The 21,449-nt window shown below is 33.7% G+C and overlaps 1 protein-coding gene across 4 annotated transcripts in view; it reads left to right on the top strand.

The window, feature by feature from the left end:
* The window catches only part of TMEM232 (transmembrane protein 232), a 185,910-nt gene that overhangs the window by 59,321 nt on the left and 105,140 nt on the right, over positions 1-21,449 (top strand). For all 4 annotated transcript variants that reach the window (XM_074281948.1, XM_074281946.1, XM_074281947.1 and 1 more), the window contains 3 exons: positions 3,588-3,742; positions 14,200-14,241; positions 15,706-15,863. In XM_074281948.1, coding sequence (XP_074138049.1) covers positions 3,588-3,742; positions 14,200-14,241; positions 15,706-15,863 — 355 coding nt within the window. The remainder of the gene's footprint in view (positions 1-3,587; positions 3,743-14,199; positions 14,242-15,705; positions 15,864-21,449) is intronic.

The following is a 21,449-nucleotide window of genomic DNA, read 5'->3' as shown; positions in this document are numbered from 1 at the left end:
AGGTGACATGTTAAGACCTGCATTTTAGGAAAATCACTTTATTGGCTGAAAGTAGCATGGATTGAAGTGTGCAGAGATGTGAGACAGGCACATTCAACATCAGGCTATTGTAGTAATCAAGATATGCACTGTTGAAGTCTTGAACTAGAATGGTGGATGTCTCAAAGGAAAGAAAGGAAGTATTTGAGGATGTTGCAAAGGTAAAATCAACAGCTCTTTGGAATAACTTGGAAATGGGGGGACATAGGAGTACTGGATGACTTCTAGGTTGTGTGTCTAAGGGACTGAGGATACTGTTGTCCTAAATGGTAATGAAGAAATTAGGAGTGAATGGAGGGTTTAGGGGAAAGATAATCAATTCTCTTTTGGACATAATGAGCTTAAGATGCCTTTAGATATCTGAACAGGAATTAAAGGTACAGGTTAAAGATTGTGGGATCATTCAATTTCTCCCAGGAGTGAAAGAGTAAAAGCTGCCCAAGAAAATCAAGGTCCTTAGATTGGAGTAAAACTTTATCAAGCTTTTTTCCATGTTGAGAGGACCCTTCTGTGATATAAACAGAACTTTGTATAATGTAAACTAACTTGGTGTCTGTTAGCAAGGTTATCTCAATCCATGCATATGTTTATTATATATGTAATATATTTTATACATGCATATTATATGTACATTTACTACATATTATATATCTATATTACTTTCCTTTTCAAGCATGAGCTCTAAATGCTTTGTGTATTGTCAATTGGCTACTTTTGTGTGATTGCAATAAAAAGATGTCAACAGCCTAAAGCAGGAAGACAGAGAGCATTGAAAAGAAGGCAGAGGTGAGAGTCAGTAGAGATGCCATAAGGTAGAAGTGGCAGATAGAAGTTAAGTGCAGATAGAGAGAACTGCCATTGAGTATAGTTAGTATGTCACATTATAGACAATAAGCTTGTCATCTTCTGCACAGAAGTGATGAGAAAATGGGGCAGGAAAGGTACATTTGAAAATCATCACCATAATGATGGTAATTAAATCTATGGGAATTGATGAGAGTATCAAGTGAAATAATATAAATGGAGAAAAGAATAGAGCCTAGGACAGAACCCTGAGGGCTACTGGGATTAGATGTTTTTAGATGTTATCCAGAGGATGATCCAGCAAAAAAGCCAGAGAAGGAGTGGTTCCATGGGTAAGAAAAGACCAGGAAAGAGTGAAAGTGGTGTTCTGAAAACCAAGAGAGGAAATAGTATGAAGGAAAGAGTGCTCTATTGTGTCAAAAGCTGCAGAGAAATGAAGGTGAATGAGGTCTGAGAAAGTCAATGGTTTTGGCTACTAAGACATTATTAATAATTTTGGAGAGAGAAGTTTGGTAGAATTATAACACTGGATCATGGATTGTAAAGGATTAAGAAGAATGTGAAAGGAAAGTGAAAGCATCTTCTACAAAATGGCTTTTTTTTTTTTTGAAGAATTTAGCTATAGAAAAGTCAAAAAAGAAACAAGAAAATAGCAGAGATGAAAGAATCAAGTTGGGGTTTTTTTCAGGATAGAAAAGACATGTGTATGTTTGTAGGCAGTAAGAAACGAATTAGTTAAATATGCTTAAAATGTAAGTTTCCATTGCTTTCCAAATTTTCTTCTAGCTTTCTCATCACTACTACTGACAATATTATTTGGTTCATATGAAGCTTAAGAATTTTGACTCCTTTGTGATGGTAATGCAGTGAATAGGATATAGGAACCTGGTTTCAAAGACCAGTTTTTCTACTTGTATAAAGCTGAGCAAGTCACTAAATTCCCTTGGGCTTTATTTTCCTCATCTGTAAAATGAGGGTGTTGTGCTAGGCGAATTCTAAGGGCTAAAAATATGACATTATGATCCAGTACTTACTTTGTCCTTTCATTTTCCATTTCTATAGCATTTCCTGGATTTCTTTTTCCATTCTATTACTACTATCACAGGTTTAAGTCTTAACCAAATTTATTTCTCTTAGAAGTCAGCAGCTAATTATTATTATTATATTATTATTGAAAGAGAGGAGTATTTAGTGAGCATCTACAAATAAACATGGCTTTCTCAATAACTATTTCTTTTAAATTCAGGGTTAATTTTTAAACAAAATTTTCCAAAATTTCTTGTGGACAGTCTTTGTGGGCAAAAATGAGAAATATGGGTTAGCAAACAATTCAGGGAGTTAGATTTAAAACTGAGAGAATGACTAAAACAAAAAAATGTTCATTAATCAATGAAATCTTGAAAGGATATTCTATGTGATCCTAGAGACCTTTCTTTGATCAATGACTGAGATGAAGACATAGGTGACATACTTCTCAAATAGACAAATGTTACAAATTTGGAGAGATATGCTTATCCAATGTGCAGATAACACAAATTAAGAAAGATAGCTTACATATTGGATAACAATCAGGATTCAAAGGCATTTCAACAGACTAAAATGATAGGATAAAGCCAGTCAGTCAACATTTATTTAATACCTACTATGTGCCAATGGTTACATTAATAGGTATGAAATAAAGTCAAAAGGCAATCACTTTTCAGGAAGCTCACAATCTAATGGGAAAAAGTATGCAAACTACTATGTACAAGCAAGATATATATATACATATATATACATATATTCACATGCATATGAGAAGTTTAAAATAATAAGCAAAAGGAAGGCACTAGAATTAAGTTGCACTAGGAAAGGCTTCTTATAGAAAAGGGGATTTTAAGTGATATGTAAAGGAAGCTAGGAAAGTCAGCAGGCAAAAATAAGGAAAGAAAACATTACAGATATTGGTGGCATCCAGTAAAAATGCCTGGAGATAGGATAGAATGTCTTGTTCAAGGAACAGTAAGGAGAACAGTATTCTATTCACTGGATCACACAGTATATAATTTGGGGATTGGGAGTGTAAGCCATAAGAAAACTGGAAAAGTGGGGAGGGGATATGGATTATGAAAGGTTTTGAAAAGCAAGAAGATTTTATATTGATCTTTAAAGTGATAAAGAAATGTAGAGTTTAAATTGGGTTCAGAAAGTCAGCTTCACAAGCACAAAACGTGGAAAGCATGGCTGAATGCAATTTGCCTTTAAAAAATTGTGGAGCTTAATAGATTGCAATGTCAATATGAAACAACATTGACATGACAATCCCCCAAAAGCTGTGATTTTAACCTGTATTGAAAGAGGCATAAATCGTGCTTGGAACTAGAAAAAAATGGTAGTTTTGCTGTGTTTTGCTCTTATCTGAGAGCATTTGGTATTGCATATGTTTAATTGGAAGAGAATTAAAATGCTTTTCTTTGCAGAACAAGGAACAACAAGTGAAAGTTGAAGAGAGGTAGATTTCAGCTTGATATAAGGAAAAACTTTTGACAATTGAGAGTTATCCAAAAATAGAATTAGCATGCATTTGGAGGTATCCTCACTTGAAAAGCCTTCAAGCAAAAGTCAAATGATTTTTTGTTGAGATATGGATTGAATTATTTTTCAGGAAGAATTGGACAAGATGCCCTCTAAAATTTCTTGTACAGCTGAAATAGATATAATTAAATGAGAAATAATGTTTTGAAAACCTTTTTTTCATACAATAGCACTTTATTTTTGTGAAGACACCTACAGCAAATATCCCAACATCCTTTCAATTATCAGTTTTATGAAAAAGACTGGTGAAGTCATTTGCTTTCCAGAAATGTCTGAAACACATGAGGATACTGATACAAAGCAGGATGTGATTTTTCCTGGCATGGTAGGTAATCATTTGATACAAACAGTATTATTGTTAAGGGACAAGTGTGGGCTGTGGCTTGGCTCAGGGTGGATGCATAACCTGGTTGATAGCCCAGCCCAGAATTCTGGTTGTCTGTTGTCATGTCTATTAATATTGGTGCACAGACACAGAATTCTCAAGAGAGAAATCTTATGGACAATCAATGAATTCTGACCACAATCTTCCTTAATGACTACAAGGATATTATTCTCAAAAGAGCTTTCCCAAAATAAAGCTGGCTAAACTAGTTATTGATACATAGGACCTTCCATTTACTTGGTTAGAGTTATGGTCAAATATAGAGTAATTTCTGAATTCTAGGCCCTAACAATAAGCCAATCCATATACCTTTCATTTTATCCTCTGTAGACTGGTGTGTACAAACACACACACACACACACACACATGTATACACACACACAGATTTTGTTTTTTACATAATTATTTGTGTATTTTCTACTCCATTAAAATATGAGTTCATTGAAAACAGGAACTTAATTTGGTTTTTTTTTTAAATTTTGTCTTGTTTTGTTTCATTTTGCCTTTTTAAAAATTTTCTAGTGTACATGCCAGTTACTTAATACATATTTGTTGTAATATTTTTACCATCTTAATACATGTTTGTTGACTTGATGTTTGGGGAGGGGAGAGAGGAATAGTTCATTTATGGCTTAGTCAATTTCTTTTTCTCAATTTAGGTTAAGTTCTCTATTTCTTAGTCTGTTAATACTTTAATTTTCTATTTTTGTAAATATCTATCCATTTAACTTAGGTGATCAAAGTAATTTCTAATTTACTTTTCATTTTTTTCAATTGGTATGAATTGAACTTTTTCATTTTTGATGCTGGTGATTTGGTTTTATATATTTTTTAAATAGTATGAATGGCTTATATAATTTTTAATAAAGCAAAATGGCTTCTAGTTTTATAATTCAATTTTTTTTCAATTTTGTTCATCTTTTTACTTTTTAGGATTTCTATTTTGATGATTGGTTTTTATAAATTTGTTGATTTTCTAGATTTATGGCCTTCCTAGATTATTTTGTTAACCTGCTTTTCTTTTCTATTTTTTATTGGTAAAAATGTCTAGAAATTTAACTTTTTCCCAAAAAAAAACTGCTTTGGCTGTATTCCAGAAATTTGATTGGTTGTCTCATTTTAATGGAATTTTCATTTAATAATGGAATTTAATATAATGAAATTTTAATGGAATTACCTATTGTTTCTTTGAACTGATCTTTGAAACAATTATTCTTTAAGCAATTTAATTTCCCATTTAAATAATTTGGCATTCCTTTATTTATTGTTGAATTGCATTTGCTAAAAGATGTCCTTAATATTTCTGTTTTCCTTCATTTGTTTGTAAGATTTTTTTTTTTTTTTTTAACAGTACAAGGGTTAGCAGATTGTGCCCTAAAGGCCAAATCTGGTCTATTTTTTATTTGTTAACTTTGTAATCTTTTGGGACACACGAAAACAGATAATGAGCCAAAGTTGGCCTGTGGTTGTGACCCCTTCCCTAGTACATGATTAATTTTTATAAAATGCTATGCACAGCTGATATATTTAGTCCATTCTATTCATATTCAATAATCTTCAAGTTTCCATCATCTCTAAAATTCTATTCACATCCTTAACATATTATTTATTTTTTGTTAGATTTGTCTAGGTCTGAAAGGGTTGCAATGAGGCCCCCCATTATTATGCTTTTATCATTCATTTCTCCTGCAACTTATTAATATTTCCTTAAAGTATTTAGATATTAAGTTAGTTGGTGTATATATGTTAAGTACTGATATTAAATTCATTGTCTTGGGGACCTTTTCAGTAAATGTAGATTCCTTATCATTTGTTTTTTTTAATCTGGTCTATTGTTGCTGATGCTTTGAGATCATTCTTGCTAGCCTTACATTTAAAAATTTCAGCTGAAGCATATTAGATTGTGTTTCAGCTCCTTGTTTTGACTTTGCATGAATCATTATTATTCAGGTGTGATTCCTTTAAACAATGTCTTGTCAGAATCTACTTTCTAATCCAGTCTACTATTCTCTTCAATTTTATGTGAATTTATCAAATTCAAATTCACAGTTATGGTTGATGTGTTTTTATCTCTACTGCATATTCTTTGATTCTTTTCCCCATCTTTGTTTCCTGCAGCAGTTCTCTAGATTTGATACAGTCTGATTTTATGTTCTGGTTCTTTTCTCTTTTGCCTGGGCAAAACTCAATCTTTCTATCACTTTTAAACCCATCTGCAACTCACCGCTTGCATTTAGAGTTTGTTTTGTTATGATCATTTTATTCTACTCCCCTTTTCATTCTCTTTCTCCATTGAATGAAATACATATGTACGCATGTATTTATCTATTTATCATCTATTTTATATATGTATATATATATACATAGATGTGTTTGTTTCTCTCTAGTTTATTTTTTTTATTATATATATATATTTTTTATAATATTATCCCTTGTATTCATTTTTCCAAATTATCCCCCCCCCGCCCTCTATTCCCTCCCCCCCGATGACAGGCAATCCCATACATTTTACATGTGTTACAATATAGTCTAGTTACAATACATGTGTGTGAATATCATTTTCTTGTTGCACAATAAACATTAGAATCCGAAGGTACATGCAACCTGGGTAGACAGATATTAGTGCTAACAATTTACATTCACTTCCCAGTGTTTCTTCTCTGGGTGTAGCTACCTCTGTCCATCATTGATCAACTGGAAGTGAGTTGGATCTTCTTTATGTTGAAGATTTACACTTCCATCAGAATACATCCTCATACAGTATTGTTGTTGAAGTGTACAGTGATCTTCTGGTTCTGCTCATTTCACTCAGCATCAGTTGATTTAAGTCTCTCCAGGCCTCTCTGTATTCCTCCTGCTGGTCATTTCTTACAGAGCAATAATATTCCATAACCTTCATATACCACAATTTACCCAACCATTCTCCAACTGATGGACATCCATTCATCTTCCAGTTTCTAGCTACAACAAAAAGAGCTGCCACAAACATTTTGGCATATATATGTCTCTTTCCGCTCTTTAGTATTTCTTTGGGATATAATCCCAGTAGTAGCGCTGCTGGGTCAAAGGGTATGCACAGTTTGATAACTTTTTGGGCATAATTCCAGATTGCTCTCCAGAATGGCTGGATTCTTTCGCAACTCCACCAGCAATGTATCAGTGTCCCAGTTTCCCCACATCCCCTCCAACATTCATCATTATTTGTTCCTGTCATCTTAGCCAATCTGACAGGTGTTTAGTGGTATCTCAGAGTTGTCTTAATTTGCATTTCTCTGATCAGTAGTGATTTGGAACACTCTTTCATGTGAGTGGATATAGTTTCAATTTCTTCCTCTGAGAATTGTCTGTTCATATCCTTTGACCATTTATCAATTGGAGAATGGTTCGGTTTCTTATAAATTAGGGTCAGTTCTCTATATATTTTGGAAATGAGACCTTTGTCAGAACCATTGTTTTTAAAAATATTTTCCCAATTTGTTACTTCCCTTCTAATCTTGTTTGCATTAGTATTATTTGTACAGAAATTTTTTAGTTTGATGTAATCAAAATCTTCTATTTTGTGATCAATAATGATCTCTAGTTCTCCTCTGGTCATAAATTCCTTCCTCCTCCACAAGTCTGAGAGGTAGATTATCCTCTGTTCCTCTAATCTATTTATTATCTCCCTCTTTATGCCTAAATCATGGACCCATTTTGATCTTATCTTTGTATATGGTGCTAAGTGTGGATCCATATCTAATTTCTGCCATACTAATTTCCAGTTTTCCCAACAGTTTTTTCCGAATAATGAATTTTTATCCCTAATGTTGGTATCTTTGGGTTTGTCAAAGATTAGGTTGCTATAGATGTACCCTTTTTTCTCCTTTGTATCTAATCTGTTCCACTGATCTACCGGTCTATTTCTTATCCAATACCAAATGGTTTTGGTGACTGCTGCTATATAATATAGCTTTAGATCAGGTACACTTAGACCACCTTCCTCTGAGTTTTTTTTTCATTAGTTCCCTTGCAATTCTCGACCTTTTATTCTTCCATATGAATTTTGTTGTTATTTTTTCTAGGTCATTGAAATAGTTTCTTGGGAGTCTGATTGGTATAGCACTAAATAAATAGATTAGTTTGGGTAGTATTGTCATCTTTATTATATTCGCTCGGTCTATCCAAGAGCACTGAATGTCTTTCCAATTATTTAAATCTGATTTTATTTTTGTGGCAAGTGTTTTGTAATTTTTCTCATATAATTCCTGACTTTTCTTTGGTAGATGGATTCCCAAATACTTTATACTCTCAACATTTGTTTGGAATGGATTTTCTCTTTGTATCTCTTGCTGTTGCATTTTGTTAGTGATATATAAAAATGCCGAGGATTTATGTGGATTTATTTTGTATCCTGCCACTTTGCTGAAATTTTGAATTATTTCTGGTAGCTTTTTAGCAGAGTCTTTGGGGTTCTCTAAGTATACCATCATGTCATCTGCAAAAAGTGATAGTTTAATTTCCTCATTTCCTACTCTAATTCCTTGAATCTCTTTCTCGGCTCTTATTGCCAAGGCTAGCGTTTCTAGTACTATATTGAATAGTAATGGTGATAGTGGGCAACCTTGTTTCACTCCTGATCTTACTGAGAAAGGTTGCAGTTTATTTCTATTGCATATTATGCTTACTGAAGGTCTTAAATATATGCTCCTGACTATTCTAAGGAATAGTCCATTTATTCCTATACTCTCAAGAGTTTTTAGTAGGAATGGATGTTGGATTTTGTCAAATGCTTTTTCTGCATCTATTGAGATGATCATATGGTTCTTATTAATTTGATTATTAATATGGTCAATTATATTAATGGTTTTCCTAATATTAAACCAGCCCTGCATTCCTGGAATAAATCCTACTTGATCATAGTGTATTATCCTGGAGATGATTTTCTGAAGTCTTTTTGCTAATATCTTATTTAAGATTTTAGCATCAATATTCATTAAGGAGATTGGTCTATAATTTTCTTTCTCAGTTTTCGATCTACCTGGTTTAGGTATCAGTACCATGTCTGTGTCATAAAAGGAGTTTGGTAGGACTCCTTCATCCCCTATTTTTTCAAATAATTTATATAACATTGGGGCTAATTGCTCTTTAAATGTTTGGTAGAATTCACATGTGAATCCATCTGGCCCTGGGGATTTTTTCCTGGGGAGTTGATTAATAGCTTGTTCTATTTCTTTTTCTGAAATGGGACTATTTAAGCAATTTATCTCCTCCTCTGTTAATCTAGGGAGCCTATATTTTTGGAGGAAGTCATCCATTTCACTTAAGTTATCAAATTTATTGGCATAAAGTTGGGCAAAGTAACTCCTTATTATTTCTCTAATTTCCTCTTCATTGGTGGAAAGATCCCCCTTTTCATTTGTAAGACTATCAATTTGATTTTCCTCTTTCTTTTTTTTGATCAAATTTACCAAAGGTTTATGTATTTTATTGGCTTTTTCATAAAACCAACTCTTGGTTTTATTTATTAATTCAATAGTTTTTTTACTTTCAATATTATTGATTTCTCCTTTTAATTTTTGTATTTCAAGTTTAATTTTTGGTTGGGGGTTTATAATTTGGTCTTTTTCTAGCCTTTTAAGTTGTAAGCCCAATTCGTTAATCTTCTCTTTCTCTATTTTCTTCAAATAAGCCTCTAAAGATATAAAATTTCCCCTTATTACTGCTTTAGCTGCATCCCAAAGATTTTGGTATGATGTCTCATCATTGTCATTATCTTGGGTGAAATTGTTAATTGTTTCTATAATTTGCTCTTTCACCCAGTCATTCTTTAAGATGAGATTATTCAGTTTCCAATTACTTTTTGGTCTATTTACCCCTAACTTTTTACTGAATGTAGCTTTTATTGCATTGTGATCTGAGAAGAAGGCATTTATTATTTCTGCCTTCCTACATTTAATTTTGAGATTTTTATGTCCTAATATATGGTCTATTTTTGTATAGGATCCATGAACTGCTGAGAAGAAAGTATATTCCTTCCTATTGCCATTCAGTTTTCTCCAAAGGTCTATCATACCTAGTTTTTCTAATGTTCTATTTACTTTTTTAATTTCTTTCTTGTTTGTTTTGTGGTTTGATTTGTCTAAATCTGAGAGTGCAAGGTTGAGATCTCCCACTATTATAGTTTTACTGTCTATTTCTTCTTGCAGTTCTCTTAACTTTTCCTTTAGAAAGTTAGATGCTATACCACTTGGTGCATATATGTTTAGTATTGATATGGCTTCATTATTTATGCTACCTTTCAGCAGGATATAGTTTCCTTCCTTATCTTTTTTAACGAGATCTACTTCTGCTTTTGCTTGATCTGAGATAAGGATAGCTACCCCTGCTTTTTTGGCTTTACCTGAAGCATAATAGGCTCTGTTCCAACATTTAACCTTTACTCTGTATGTATCTCCCTGCTTTAAGTGTGTTTCCTGTAGACAACATATTGTAGGGTTCTGCTTTTTGATCCAATCTGCTATCCGTCTCCGTTTGATGGGATCATTCATCCCATTTACATTTACAGTTAAAATTACTAATTCTGTATTTCCTGCCATCGTATTATCCCCAGATTATGCTTTTTTCCCTTGACCCCCCTGATCCCCCTCCCCGATATTTAATTTACAGACCCCCCTTGTGACGCACAACCCTCCCTCTCTCTTTTTTTTTTTTTTTTTTTTTAGGATCCCTCCCCCCTCCCTCCAAGTCCCTTCACTTATTCCCCTTTTCCTTTTCCCTTTTCCTCTCCCCCCTTTTAATGAGGTGAGAGAAAATTCTCTGAAAAACAAATATGTTAATTATTTACTCTTTGAGCCTCTCTGATGAGAGTAAGATTCACACAATGATTCTCCCCCTCACTAAGTTCCCTCAGATATGGTGTATTTTCTATGCCTCTTCCTGGGATGTAGTTTCCCTCTTTTTATCATTCCTTCCCCTTTTTCTGAACCAACCTCCTTCCCTTTACTATACCCCCCTTTTTTTTTCTTTTATATCAGTAAAATCAAATTATCCTTGAGTACTTTTTATATGCCCACAACAGAGTTACAGTTCTCAAGGGTTCTGTGTACCTTTTTCTGTTTCTCTTCAGTCTTGTGGATGTAGATCAAATTTTTTGTTTAAGTCTGGTTTTTTTCTTAGAAACATATAGAATTCCTCTGTTTCATTGAATGGCCATCTTCTTCTATGGAAAAAGATGCTAAACTTAGCTGGGTAGTTCATTCTTGGTTGCAGTCCTTGATCTTTTGCCTTACGGAATATCAGGTTCCAGGCCCTTCTATCTTTTAATGTGGAGGCAGCCAGATCTTGGGTGACCCTTATTGTGGCACCTTGGTATTTAAATTGTTTTTTTCTAGCTGCTTGCAGGATTTTCTCCTTTGTGTGGTAATTCTGCAGCTTAGCCACTATATTCTGTGGTGTTCTTTTTTTAGGGTCTATTTCAGAAGGAGTTCGATGAATTCTTTCCACATCTACTTTCCCTTCTGTTTCTATTATCTCTGGACAGTTCTCTTTGATAATTTCCTGTAAAATAGAATCTAGGCTCTTTTTTTGGTCATAGTTTTCTGGAAGTCCAATAATCCGCAGATTATCTCTCCTAGATCTATTTTCCAGGTCTATAGATTTTCCCAGTAAGTATTTGACGTTGTTCTCCAGCTTCTCATTTTTTTTTGTTTTGTTTGACTGATTCTTGGGTTCTCTGTGAATCATTCATTTCTATTTGTTCCATCCTGACTTTTAAGGAGTTATTTTCTTCTTTCACAGTTTTTAGTTCTTTTTGTAAATGCCCAATTTCATTTTTAAATGAATTATTTTGCTCTATTGAATTTTTTTCCATTTCCCTAATTTTTTTTTGAGAATTATTTTCTTTTTTCTAATTCAGAAATTCTATTTTCTTGAGACTTTTTTATCTTTTCCAATTCAGAAATCCTACTTTCCTATGTTTTTTTTAACCTTTTCTAATTCATAAATTTTGTTTCCCTGCATCTCCTGTGAATTCTTTATTTTTTCCAACTCCAATTTCAGGACGTTGTTATTCTCTATCATGGCTTCCCTTTCCTTTCCCCATTTTTCTTCAAACTCCCTCAATTTTTTAATAGTCTCTTCTAGGAGAGAGTTATGTGATGGGGGGCAGGAATCGTTCCCCTTTGGGTTGTTATCTGCTGTCTCTCTGCTGTTAACTTCCTTGGGGTTGGATACCCGCTCTTTCTCTGTGTAGAAGGAATCTATAGTTTTTCTGGCTTTTTGCTCATATTTAAAAAATCTTTTGGGGTCTGTCCCTGGGGTAGGAAATTATTTATTTACTTCTTTACCAGCTTCCTCCCAGACTGGATGGATGCAGCGGCTCCTGAGCCTGAGCTAAGATAGAGCTCTGGGAGAGAGTTCCCCACCCCCTCCCTGGAGGTGCCTCAGAGGTGATTAGCACTGCTGTGCTCGAGGGCGTTGAGTAGTAAAGACAGCACAAAGCCCAGCCTATGTGTCCGGGTGGGGCGTGGATGTCTGCAGCAGATGACGTGAAAAGCCCCTGTGCTCAAACTGGAAGTGTCTGCCAGAAACCGCGGTCCCTAGTTCAAAGGTTCCGCTTCTCTGGGACTTCCTGGAGCTGAGTTCCACTCCCTCCAGCTAAGCTAGGCAGTGTGTGTTGCCTTGGGCCGTATCCACCCACTTGTCAATCTCTTAACTATTCTCAGGTGGTAGCTGAGGCCACGTCCCCTGGTGCCAAGAGTTCTGCTGAGTCACCCCCCGGATCGGGGAAAATCTAATTTGAGTTTTAAAATATTTTGGCTTTCTCTTCTGAACTGCTAAATAATTAGCAGAGAAGAGCTAACAGCCTGTGCCAGATTCCTTTACCTCAGTGGCTTCTCTGATCCCAGAGCCCTTCCCAGCGCAATGGGCGCAGTGTGCCCCTACCCCACCGTCTGTGCTGGTCTTTCTTATTCCTCCCCTGAGAACTGACCTTTCCTGTTGAAACTCCAGATTCTCTTCAGCTGGTAAGTCGTGCTTCCAGTCCTTGTGGTATCTGTCAGTCCTGGGCTTATTTTGAGGCTGATTTATCTAATTGGTTGTGAGGGAGTGAGGATGTTCACAGAGTCATGTGTTTCTTCTCCGCCATCTTGTTTCTCTCTAGTTTATATGAGAGTTCAGATTTCACACATTCCCTTGCCCTATTCTTTTTGCATAGTCTGCTACTCATGAATCTCCACAACCTTTGAAACCATTGACCATCCTCTCCTTGATACCCTCTTCTCTTATGTTTTTAGGAGACCACTGTCTCCTGGTTCATCTCCTACCTATATGACTATACTATCTTCTTTGTTGGTTCTTCCTCTAGATTATACTCTCTAATTACAGGTGACTTTTAGGGTTCTGTTCTGAGCCCACTTCTCTACTCTTTCACTTGGTGATCTCATTAGCTCCCATGGATTTAATTATCATCTCTATGCTTGTTGTTTTCAGATTTACCCATTCTGTCAATTTATTTCTCCTCCAGTCTGTTGTCTTCAATTATCCTTTCAGATACCTCAAAATTTAACATAAGCTTAAACAAAAGTATTATAAACTAAGTATGTCATCTTAAACTAAATATATCAAAACAGATTTCTTACTCTTTACCTAAATCATTCTCCTTCTTTCCAACTTTCTTATTATTGTATAAGGTTAACGCCTTCCTAACAGGCTCTCACTATCAAAACCTAGTCGTTACCCTGGATTCACCTATATGACAGCCCTTGTATGCTCCCCCATGCCCTTCCTCTGACATTGCCACAGCTCTGGTGTAGATCTTCATTATCACACTTACACAGATGCAATAGGCCAGCTTCAAGTTTTTCCCCACTCTAATCCACCAAAGTGATTTTCTTAAAGCACGGGTCTTGAAATGTCATTATTCTACTCAGCAAACTCCAGTGTCTTCCTATTGCATTCAGAATCAAATACAGAATCTTCTGTCTGGTATTCAAAATCCTTCATAACCTAATCACCTACTTTCCCATTTTTCTTACACTTCATACCCCATCATGTGTGCTTTCATGTGATGATACAGAAATGACTACTCCATGAACTAAACACTCCTTCTTGGTTCCAGATACTTTCTTTGGTTGTCTCTCATACTTAGAATGCTCTCCCTCCTTTGTTTACTGAATTTTCTGGATTCCCCTGTCCCCCTTTCTTCCCCTCCCCTCTTCTCTCCTTCCATTTCCATTCCTTCCTGCTACTCTTCTCTTTTCCCTTCCTCTCTTCTTCCCCCTCTCCTTTCCCTTCCTTCTTTCTCTCCCTCTTCCTTTCCCTTTCCCTTTCCTTCTTTTTCTCTTCCTGTCCCTCTCCCTTTGCCCCCTCATCTGTTTACTTATTTATAATAGACTTTGTTTTTCTTTCTTTCTCAGTAGAAGAGGGAAGAAAGAGGAAGACAAATTGAAACTAAAAATGAGGTAAAATTGAATTTAAAAAATAAATTCAATTCTTTTTTATTCCAACTTGAATTTTTTATAGTCCTAAAGTACATGGTTTCCATATCTACAGTTGTTTATCACAAAGAAATTATTTTTCAGGTTAATATTTGTATTCACTATAGTCAGTCATTCAGACCCTTTCTTTATTAACACAAAATATTCAAATAAAGTCTCATTTTTAATATTGAAAAATTTAATTTAGTGATCTATTTCATTTTTGTACTAAATTAATAATTCTAACAGAAAACTCTTTTGTGTTTATATATTTTGATATGATATTAATAGAAGCTTTTTTGAATCTATTATTTATGAACTAGACTTCCAGTTTTTAAAATTGTATTTAATAGTAACCATTATTTCTTTCATGAAGTTATCCCTTAATAATGCTTAAGACACTTTTGAGAAATAAAATATGTGAGCTCATGGCAATTTTTAATGATCAGTATAAAAAATAATTTTTTTTAAATCAAAGAAATTGTCAGAATACTTTATTCTTCAGAGAAGTTCAATGATGATTGTTAATATATTATTAAAGGTACTTAATGATTCAGTGGATAGATCACTAAGCCAGAGTCAGGAACACCTGAAATCAATTTAGCCTCAGACACTACTTATAGGACCCTAAGTAAGCCACTTAAAACCTCTTTTTACATTGTTTCTTCAACTATAAAATGAAAATGACAGAAGCATCTATTGTTCATGATTGTTGTAATAATCAAATTAGATAACATTTCCAAAAAGTATTTAGCACAGTGACTGCAAATAATCGTTCCTAAATAAATGTTTATTCATTCTCCTCCACTGTTAAACAATAAACAGAAAATGCTATATAGTCAATCAATCAAAAAGTATTTACTAACCTTTACTGTGTCCCAGTCCCTGTGCTAAATGCTGGGATAAAAGAAAAATAAACATAGTCCTTGCCTTCAAAGTGTTCACATCACAATGAGGGAAACAACATCAAAGTATTCTCAGGTACATACAAAATATATACAGTTCTCAAAGAAATAGTAATAATACAATTTTTTTCTTGGTTGGATTAAAATGTGCTTAAAATGTTTTATATAACAGAAACTAACATATTAAAAAAAGTTTTTTGTTTGTTTATTTGTTTGTTTTCTGTATGAAATAGAAAGAAAATTTGTCAGAGCTGCTGTGGATGTTGGGTCCTAGTTGTTCCCTGTCCTTCTTCAGTTAGCTTATCATTATATATTAAGTACAACAGATCCCTCAAAGCTCGGCCATTTGTTACATCCTGTGGGTCCTTTAGAGGACCTGAGGACTGGTGTTTGAGTAGCAAGTTTGTCTATAATGTGTACTTAAGATAATGTTGATGGAATATAGATTACTTGACAATGAAAATTGAATAGAACTAGGAAAAAATGTTGATTTTAATTTAAAGAATTCTTAAACATTTTCTTTTCATATGTCTTTAAATCACAGAAAGCTAAATCTAAGCCTTATTTTAAAAGGCAGGAAGTGAGTCACCTCCTTTGGCATTGCATTGTTGTTTGGTCTTGTGTACAGAACCAGACAACTCAGTTAAATGAAGTACTTGAACATCTCCTCATACATAAAACTCAGCTTCAGAAAAAATTCTGGTAAGGGTTCTCTTTTAAATCTGATATAACACAATGCAACTGTTGTGCTAAACTGTCAAAAAACCCTTTGTATTTAAATGTTAACCACACTTTGGCTGGCTATGAAAATAACTTCTAATTATAATGTGAAAATCAGAGTCCTTTTATATTCTTTTAGGCTCATTTTTTTTTAATAAATTGTTTTTAGGTTTTGTTGTTGCAAGAGCTGCAGGCGCATACATTGAAATTTGTCTTAACTAAAATTTGTTATTGATAAGATCTTAATTTCTATCATTTTAAATCTTCTTAATTTTGCTTGTAGCAACTGTGGGCTATGAAGTACCATGTGTAATTCTTCAGGAAAACATATTTTTAGAAGTGTCTTGTGAAGTATAAACAAACAAACAAACAAATCTTGAATAGTGAACATTATGTCCTTTCTGGAATATGGTTTTGAAAGCTCACATCAATTTGCATACTCAATAGGAAAAGAAAGCTTTCAATCAAACCCAGAAAACCCCCGAAGATCAACTGAGAAAGAAAAATGAAAATGGAGCAATTGGCAGAAAAAATGGTCATAGATGATCACTTGTGAAGCATTTGTGTATAAAGAGTAAATAAAAAATAAATATTCTCTTCCTTAAAGAGAATAACACTTTCTAATTTATTTTTTTGTGCCAGGATGAACAGCAGTACTGTATTATTAAAGGAGAATGCAGGCTTCTTCTTAATTGATGTCCTCCTCCCCACCATTATCAGTTGATTATAAGCCTCTTCATCATATTTCACAAGATTTCACACCTCTGATTGCAAACTTTGAAGTCACTCAGAAGTAATAGATTTAAGGTGCAATTTGAACAGATTAGGTAACACTCCATACCCCAAATCCCATTATCTACCAGAGGTTCTCAAACTATGGCCAGAGGCCAGATGCCAGCCCATTGAGGACATTTATGCTGCCTGTTGGGTTATGGCAAATGGGCTGAGGGGCAGAGATAGAGTGTGAGTTTTTGTTTTTACTCGGGCCCTCCAACAGTTTGAGGACCACTTTCTAAGCCACGTCTTGGAAATTAACAACAGAACAGGTAAATTTTAAATTCTGGGAATTATTTAATTCTATAACAATTCTAAAAGTTTTAAGACAAAATGAGGAATATGAGCAATCTGAAGCCACAAACTTTCATATTAAATTTAAATAGTTTATTTAAGTAATTTATTGATTGAAATGCACTCCTAAAGATACAATAGGAAAATATATAATTATAAGTAGTTTAAAAGGAAATGCATATCCTATATGTGAGCACAAATTACATAAAATTACCACATTGAAACTATATTTTACCCATCAAAAATTTTCACATTTTAAAAATTTCAAAGACTTGAATTTTCATTTTTTCTCATCATTGCTTTCTTAGTCAAATAAGCTTGATTCATCAAACATTTGTTAACTTATGTTAAAGAAAACCTGTGAATTATTAAATGGAAGAAACTGCAGTAGCCAAAAAGGGAACCTAGAATGATCTAGATTGTGATTATAATTTACATAGATTTTAAATGCATTTTAATGCCTAAGAAGGAAAAGCTTGCAAGCTAGAACAATGTCTGTTCTGACATATTCACACTCAAGTTGAAAAGAATAGATAATTTATACAATTTTTAAACAAAAAAAAAAAAAAAAAAAAAAAAAAAAAAGGAGAAAAGGCAGGAATTTGGACAGATTCTAGGAGAAAAGTCCCAGGAAACAAGAGAATGAGGAATTCCAGGTGTCAGAGTTGAGGCCCTTTGATATACAATCAGAAGGCATTCTTGGTAAAAAGCAGTCCATAATTCAAGGCCTAATAAGGAAATGTCTCCAAAAACAAAGAGTTCCAAGAGTTCCAAAACCAAAATAGGGGATTCTTTGGATATAAGGTTGTCTCCAAAACTCCATAAAACAGGATATAACTAACCTATAGGTTGGAGAGTCTTTGAAAATTGGGATGTCTTTTGAAGGTCAACAAACCAGTAAATGGTTCAGGGTCTGCTTCAAAGCTAGTATGAGTTTACACTGCAAAGGATTGTTGGTATGACAAGCAATCTTGAGCATCAGAAGTCTTACTACTAGACTAGTTGTTTTACTCTTCAACTGTATGATTCCTATCTGAAAAGGGAAACTCTAGCATCTTTAATCTGTAAATACATGCATTACAGAGCCTTGTTCACACTTAATAAGAATAATAATAATGTTATTAAAATGAATTGATTACTATGTAAAAGGCACTGTGACAAAAAACATTGTGTTGGGAGTTTCTTTAGTTTGAATGAAAATAAATGAATGTAAGATTATTTGAGGGGAGAGGAAGAATATCAAGTAGGATCAAGAAAGATATATTTAAGTTCATAAGGCTAGGAGGAGGGCTGGCCACAGAAGGATAGCTAAGAAGGACCAGGGCTTTTTGAGAATTCATTTATTTTGTCCTTTATTATGTAGCTAACTGACATAGTATACAAAAAACTGGATCTGGATTCATAAAGACCTAAATTCAAATCCAGCCTCAGACACTTTGTACCTAAGTGATTCTGGTCAAATTCCTTAATGATGTTTACTCAGTTTCTCATTTGTAAAATAAACATAATAACATCTGCATCACAGGATTGTTGCAAAGATCAAATAATATAGTGTTTGTAAACTTTAAATGCTATATAAGTGCTAGTTGTTATTGTCATCATTATTTTATCTGCTTTCTAACCATCTGGAAGAGACAGAGAAATATTTATGACAAGGCTGTATTTCACAGCTACCTGGATAGAATTCTGTGGCTGGACATGGAATCCTCCAACAAGGATGCTTAGGAATAGCACAGATTTATTCCGAGACCTGCAAATATGAATTATGCCTATTTAGTTTAAATCTCCATTTCCATTCAAGAGTTTAAGTTACTTGACTATAATCAGACAACTAATTTCAAAAAAATTCAGTAAATATTATTAAATATCTACTATATTCATAGTGTTGGACTAGTCCTTGAGAATAGAAAAAAAGAGATCTAGGTGACACAATAGATTTGAATGCTGGTTTCTGAATTAGAAAGATTTGAGTTCCAATCAAGCCTACCATCTGGGTTAACCTGACATGTTACAACCTCTCAACCTCAATTTCCTTATCTCCAAAATTCAGAATATAGTGCCCAGATCAAAATATTGTCAATAAATATTTATTATCCTCTGACTATTTGCCAGGTACTGTGTAAAGTGCTAGGGATATGAAAAGAGACAAAAGACAATCCCTGCCCTCAAGGGGCTTACAATCTAATGGGGAGCACAACATGCAAACAAATATATGCAAAGCAAATTATATATAGGATAAATAGGAAATAGGTAGCTGAGGAAAGGCACTAGAATTAAGAGGAGATATGGGCCCTATAGAAAGTGGGATTTTAATTGGGAAGTAAAGGAATTCAGTGAGGTCAGTTCTTGGAGCCAAGAAGAGAAATCATTCCAAACATAGCCAGAGAAAAATGCTGGAAGCTGAGGGATGGAGTGTCTTGTTCCTGAAAACAACCAGAAGGCTAGTATTACTGTATCAAGGAATATATATCAGGGAGTAACGTATAAAAAGACTGGAAAGCTAGGAGAGGGATAGGTTATAAAGGACTTTGAAAGTCAGTCCCAACAGTTTGTATTCAGACCTAGAGGCAATAGAAAACTCATTGGAGTTTCTAAGATCAGACCTGAACTTTAGGAAAATGACTTTACTGGCTGAATTGAGGAGAATTAGACAGGCGAGAGACTGGAAGCATGTAGACTTACTAGTAGGCAAGTGTAATGTGTCAGTAAATGATTGAATAAAAATTTGGACTCATATATTTCCACCTTCAAGACCATTGCTCTATCCTTTGTGCCACCTGGCTGCCCAACAAGATAAGTGAAAGTGAAGGAACAAGATTAAAATGACATGGGCTAAACTTCATTGTATTTCAATCAAGTGAATCCCTTTTCAGGGTTTTTTGATGCTAAAGTGCAAAATAGAAGAACATCTTAAAAGGAGAATGGAAAAAAGAAAATGAGAGAGAATGTGTTGTATCCTAAATTCAGTGGTTAAAAAAGCATGAAAGAGGAAGGGCTAATGGAGAATGGATTAGGAGATAAAGAAAGGGAAACAAACTGGGGGAGAGAAAGAGAGATACTTAGATTCAGTGACTGAAGAAAGTCCTGCTGAAAAATACATCCATGGTGGCAGAGGAGGGTTACTTTGAAATAGCAGATAGGGATTGTAAAATGTTATCATTTTGCAGAGATCTGATGTTTCATGAGACCACAGAGAGAATGATGTGCTTCCATGAATAGCATCCTGCCTTAGTTATAGGGCAGTAAGAGTTTTCGGGAGCAGGAAGAATGTGAAGGAATTGACTCAAGAGATTTCATGGCAAATGGAGGGGGCAGAATGATCATAAGTAGGGCAGAGGGTGATAATAAATTACATTGTTGGGACATCTTATTCAGTGGGGAAAATTAGAATCAAGTGAACTCTAATAACTTAAATTGTGAATGGATTCAGCAATTCAATGAAATGAAAGTAAATGAAAGATTGGATAAGAAAATAAAATCCCTATATTCTGCTCCTTAAAAGAACACACTTAAAAAGAAAAAGACATACACAATGATGAAAAACTAGAACACAATTTACCATATATCAGATGGATCTGAAAAAGCAGAAGTTGTAATCATCACAGATAAAGCAAAAACAAAAATTCAGAACACCAAAAGATAAAAAAGGAAACATTATGCTGAAAGAAATTATAGATAATAAATCAATTTTGACATAAGTTCCATATGCCTGAACCTCTAAATATTATAAGACATAGAAAATAATACAAAATAACAGTAAATTTTCAAGCGTATTTCTCAGTGCTGGAGAAATCTAACAGAAATATAAAAGGTAAATATAAAATTGTTAAAGAAATTATAGGCAAAAGATTTACAATGTTTTCTTGCTAAAGAAAATACATTTTTTTCAGTGTAACATGGAATTAACTTTGTAATAGTATACAGAGATAATGCAAATAAATGTTAAAATGCAGAAACAATAAACATATTTTACAAACCTTAATAATAAAATATTAATCCAAAAATAACCAAAAAAGAGACAGACAAAATAATTTAATAATAAAATTCTAAATATTGAGTAGGACAAGGAACAAATCATAGCAATATTTAATTACAGGAAGGCAAATAATGATGAAAAAAGAAACTAAAATGATTGGGATATAGGTAAGTCAGTTCTTATAGGAAAATTTTAGACCTAAAACCATACATTAACAAATAGAAAATGAGAGAATTCATGAAAAAAATGCATTTGAAAAACCTAGTCATCAAACAAGCAAACCTTGAATAAGCACAAAAATGAGGATATAGAAAATTAGGGGAGAAATAAATCAGAAATCAAAAAGATTATAGAAGTGATAATCAAAATGAGATGCTGTTTCTTTCTAAAGCTTAACAAATGAAAAAACTGAAATCATAAAAAAACACAAAATTATAAAAATTTATTTGACACAGTCACATGTTAACAAAATATAAAATATAGAATTTTTTTATTAACTGTTGAATTATCTATGAGTTTCTTAT

This window comes from Sminthopsis crassicaudata, chromosome 1 (assembly GCF_048593235.1).
Source record: "Sminthopsis crassicaudata isolate SCR6 chromosome 1, ASM4859323v1, whole genome shotgun sequence".
In the NCBI taxonomy this organism is placed as follows: domain Eukaryota; kingdom Metazoa; phylum Chordata; class Mammalia; order Dasyuromorphia; family Dasyuridae; genus Sminthopsis; species Sminthopsis crassicaudata.
The sequence above is the reverse complement of the archived record's forward strand: the minus strand, read 5'-3'. Positions and strand labels throughout refer to the sequence as shown.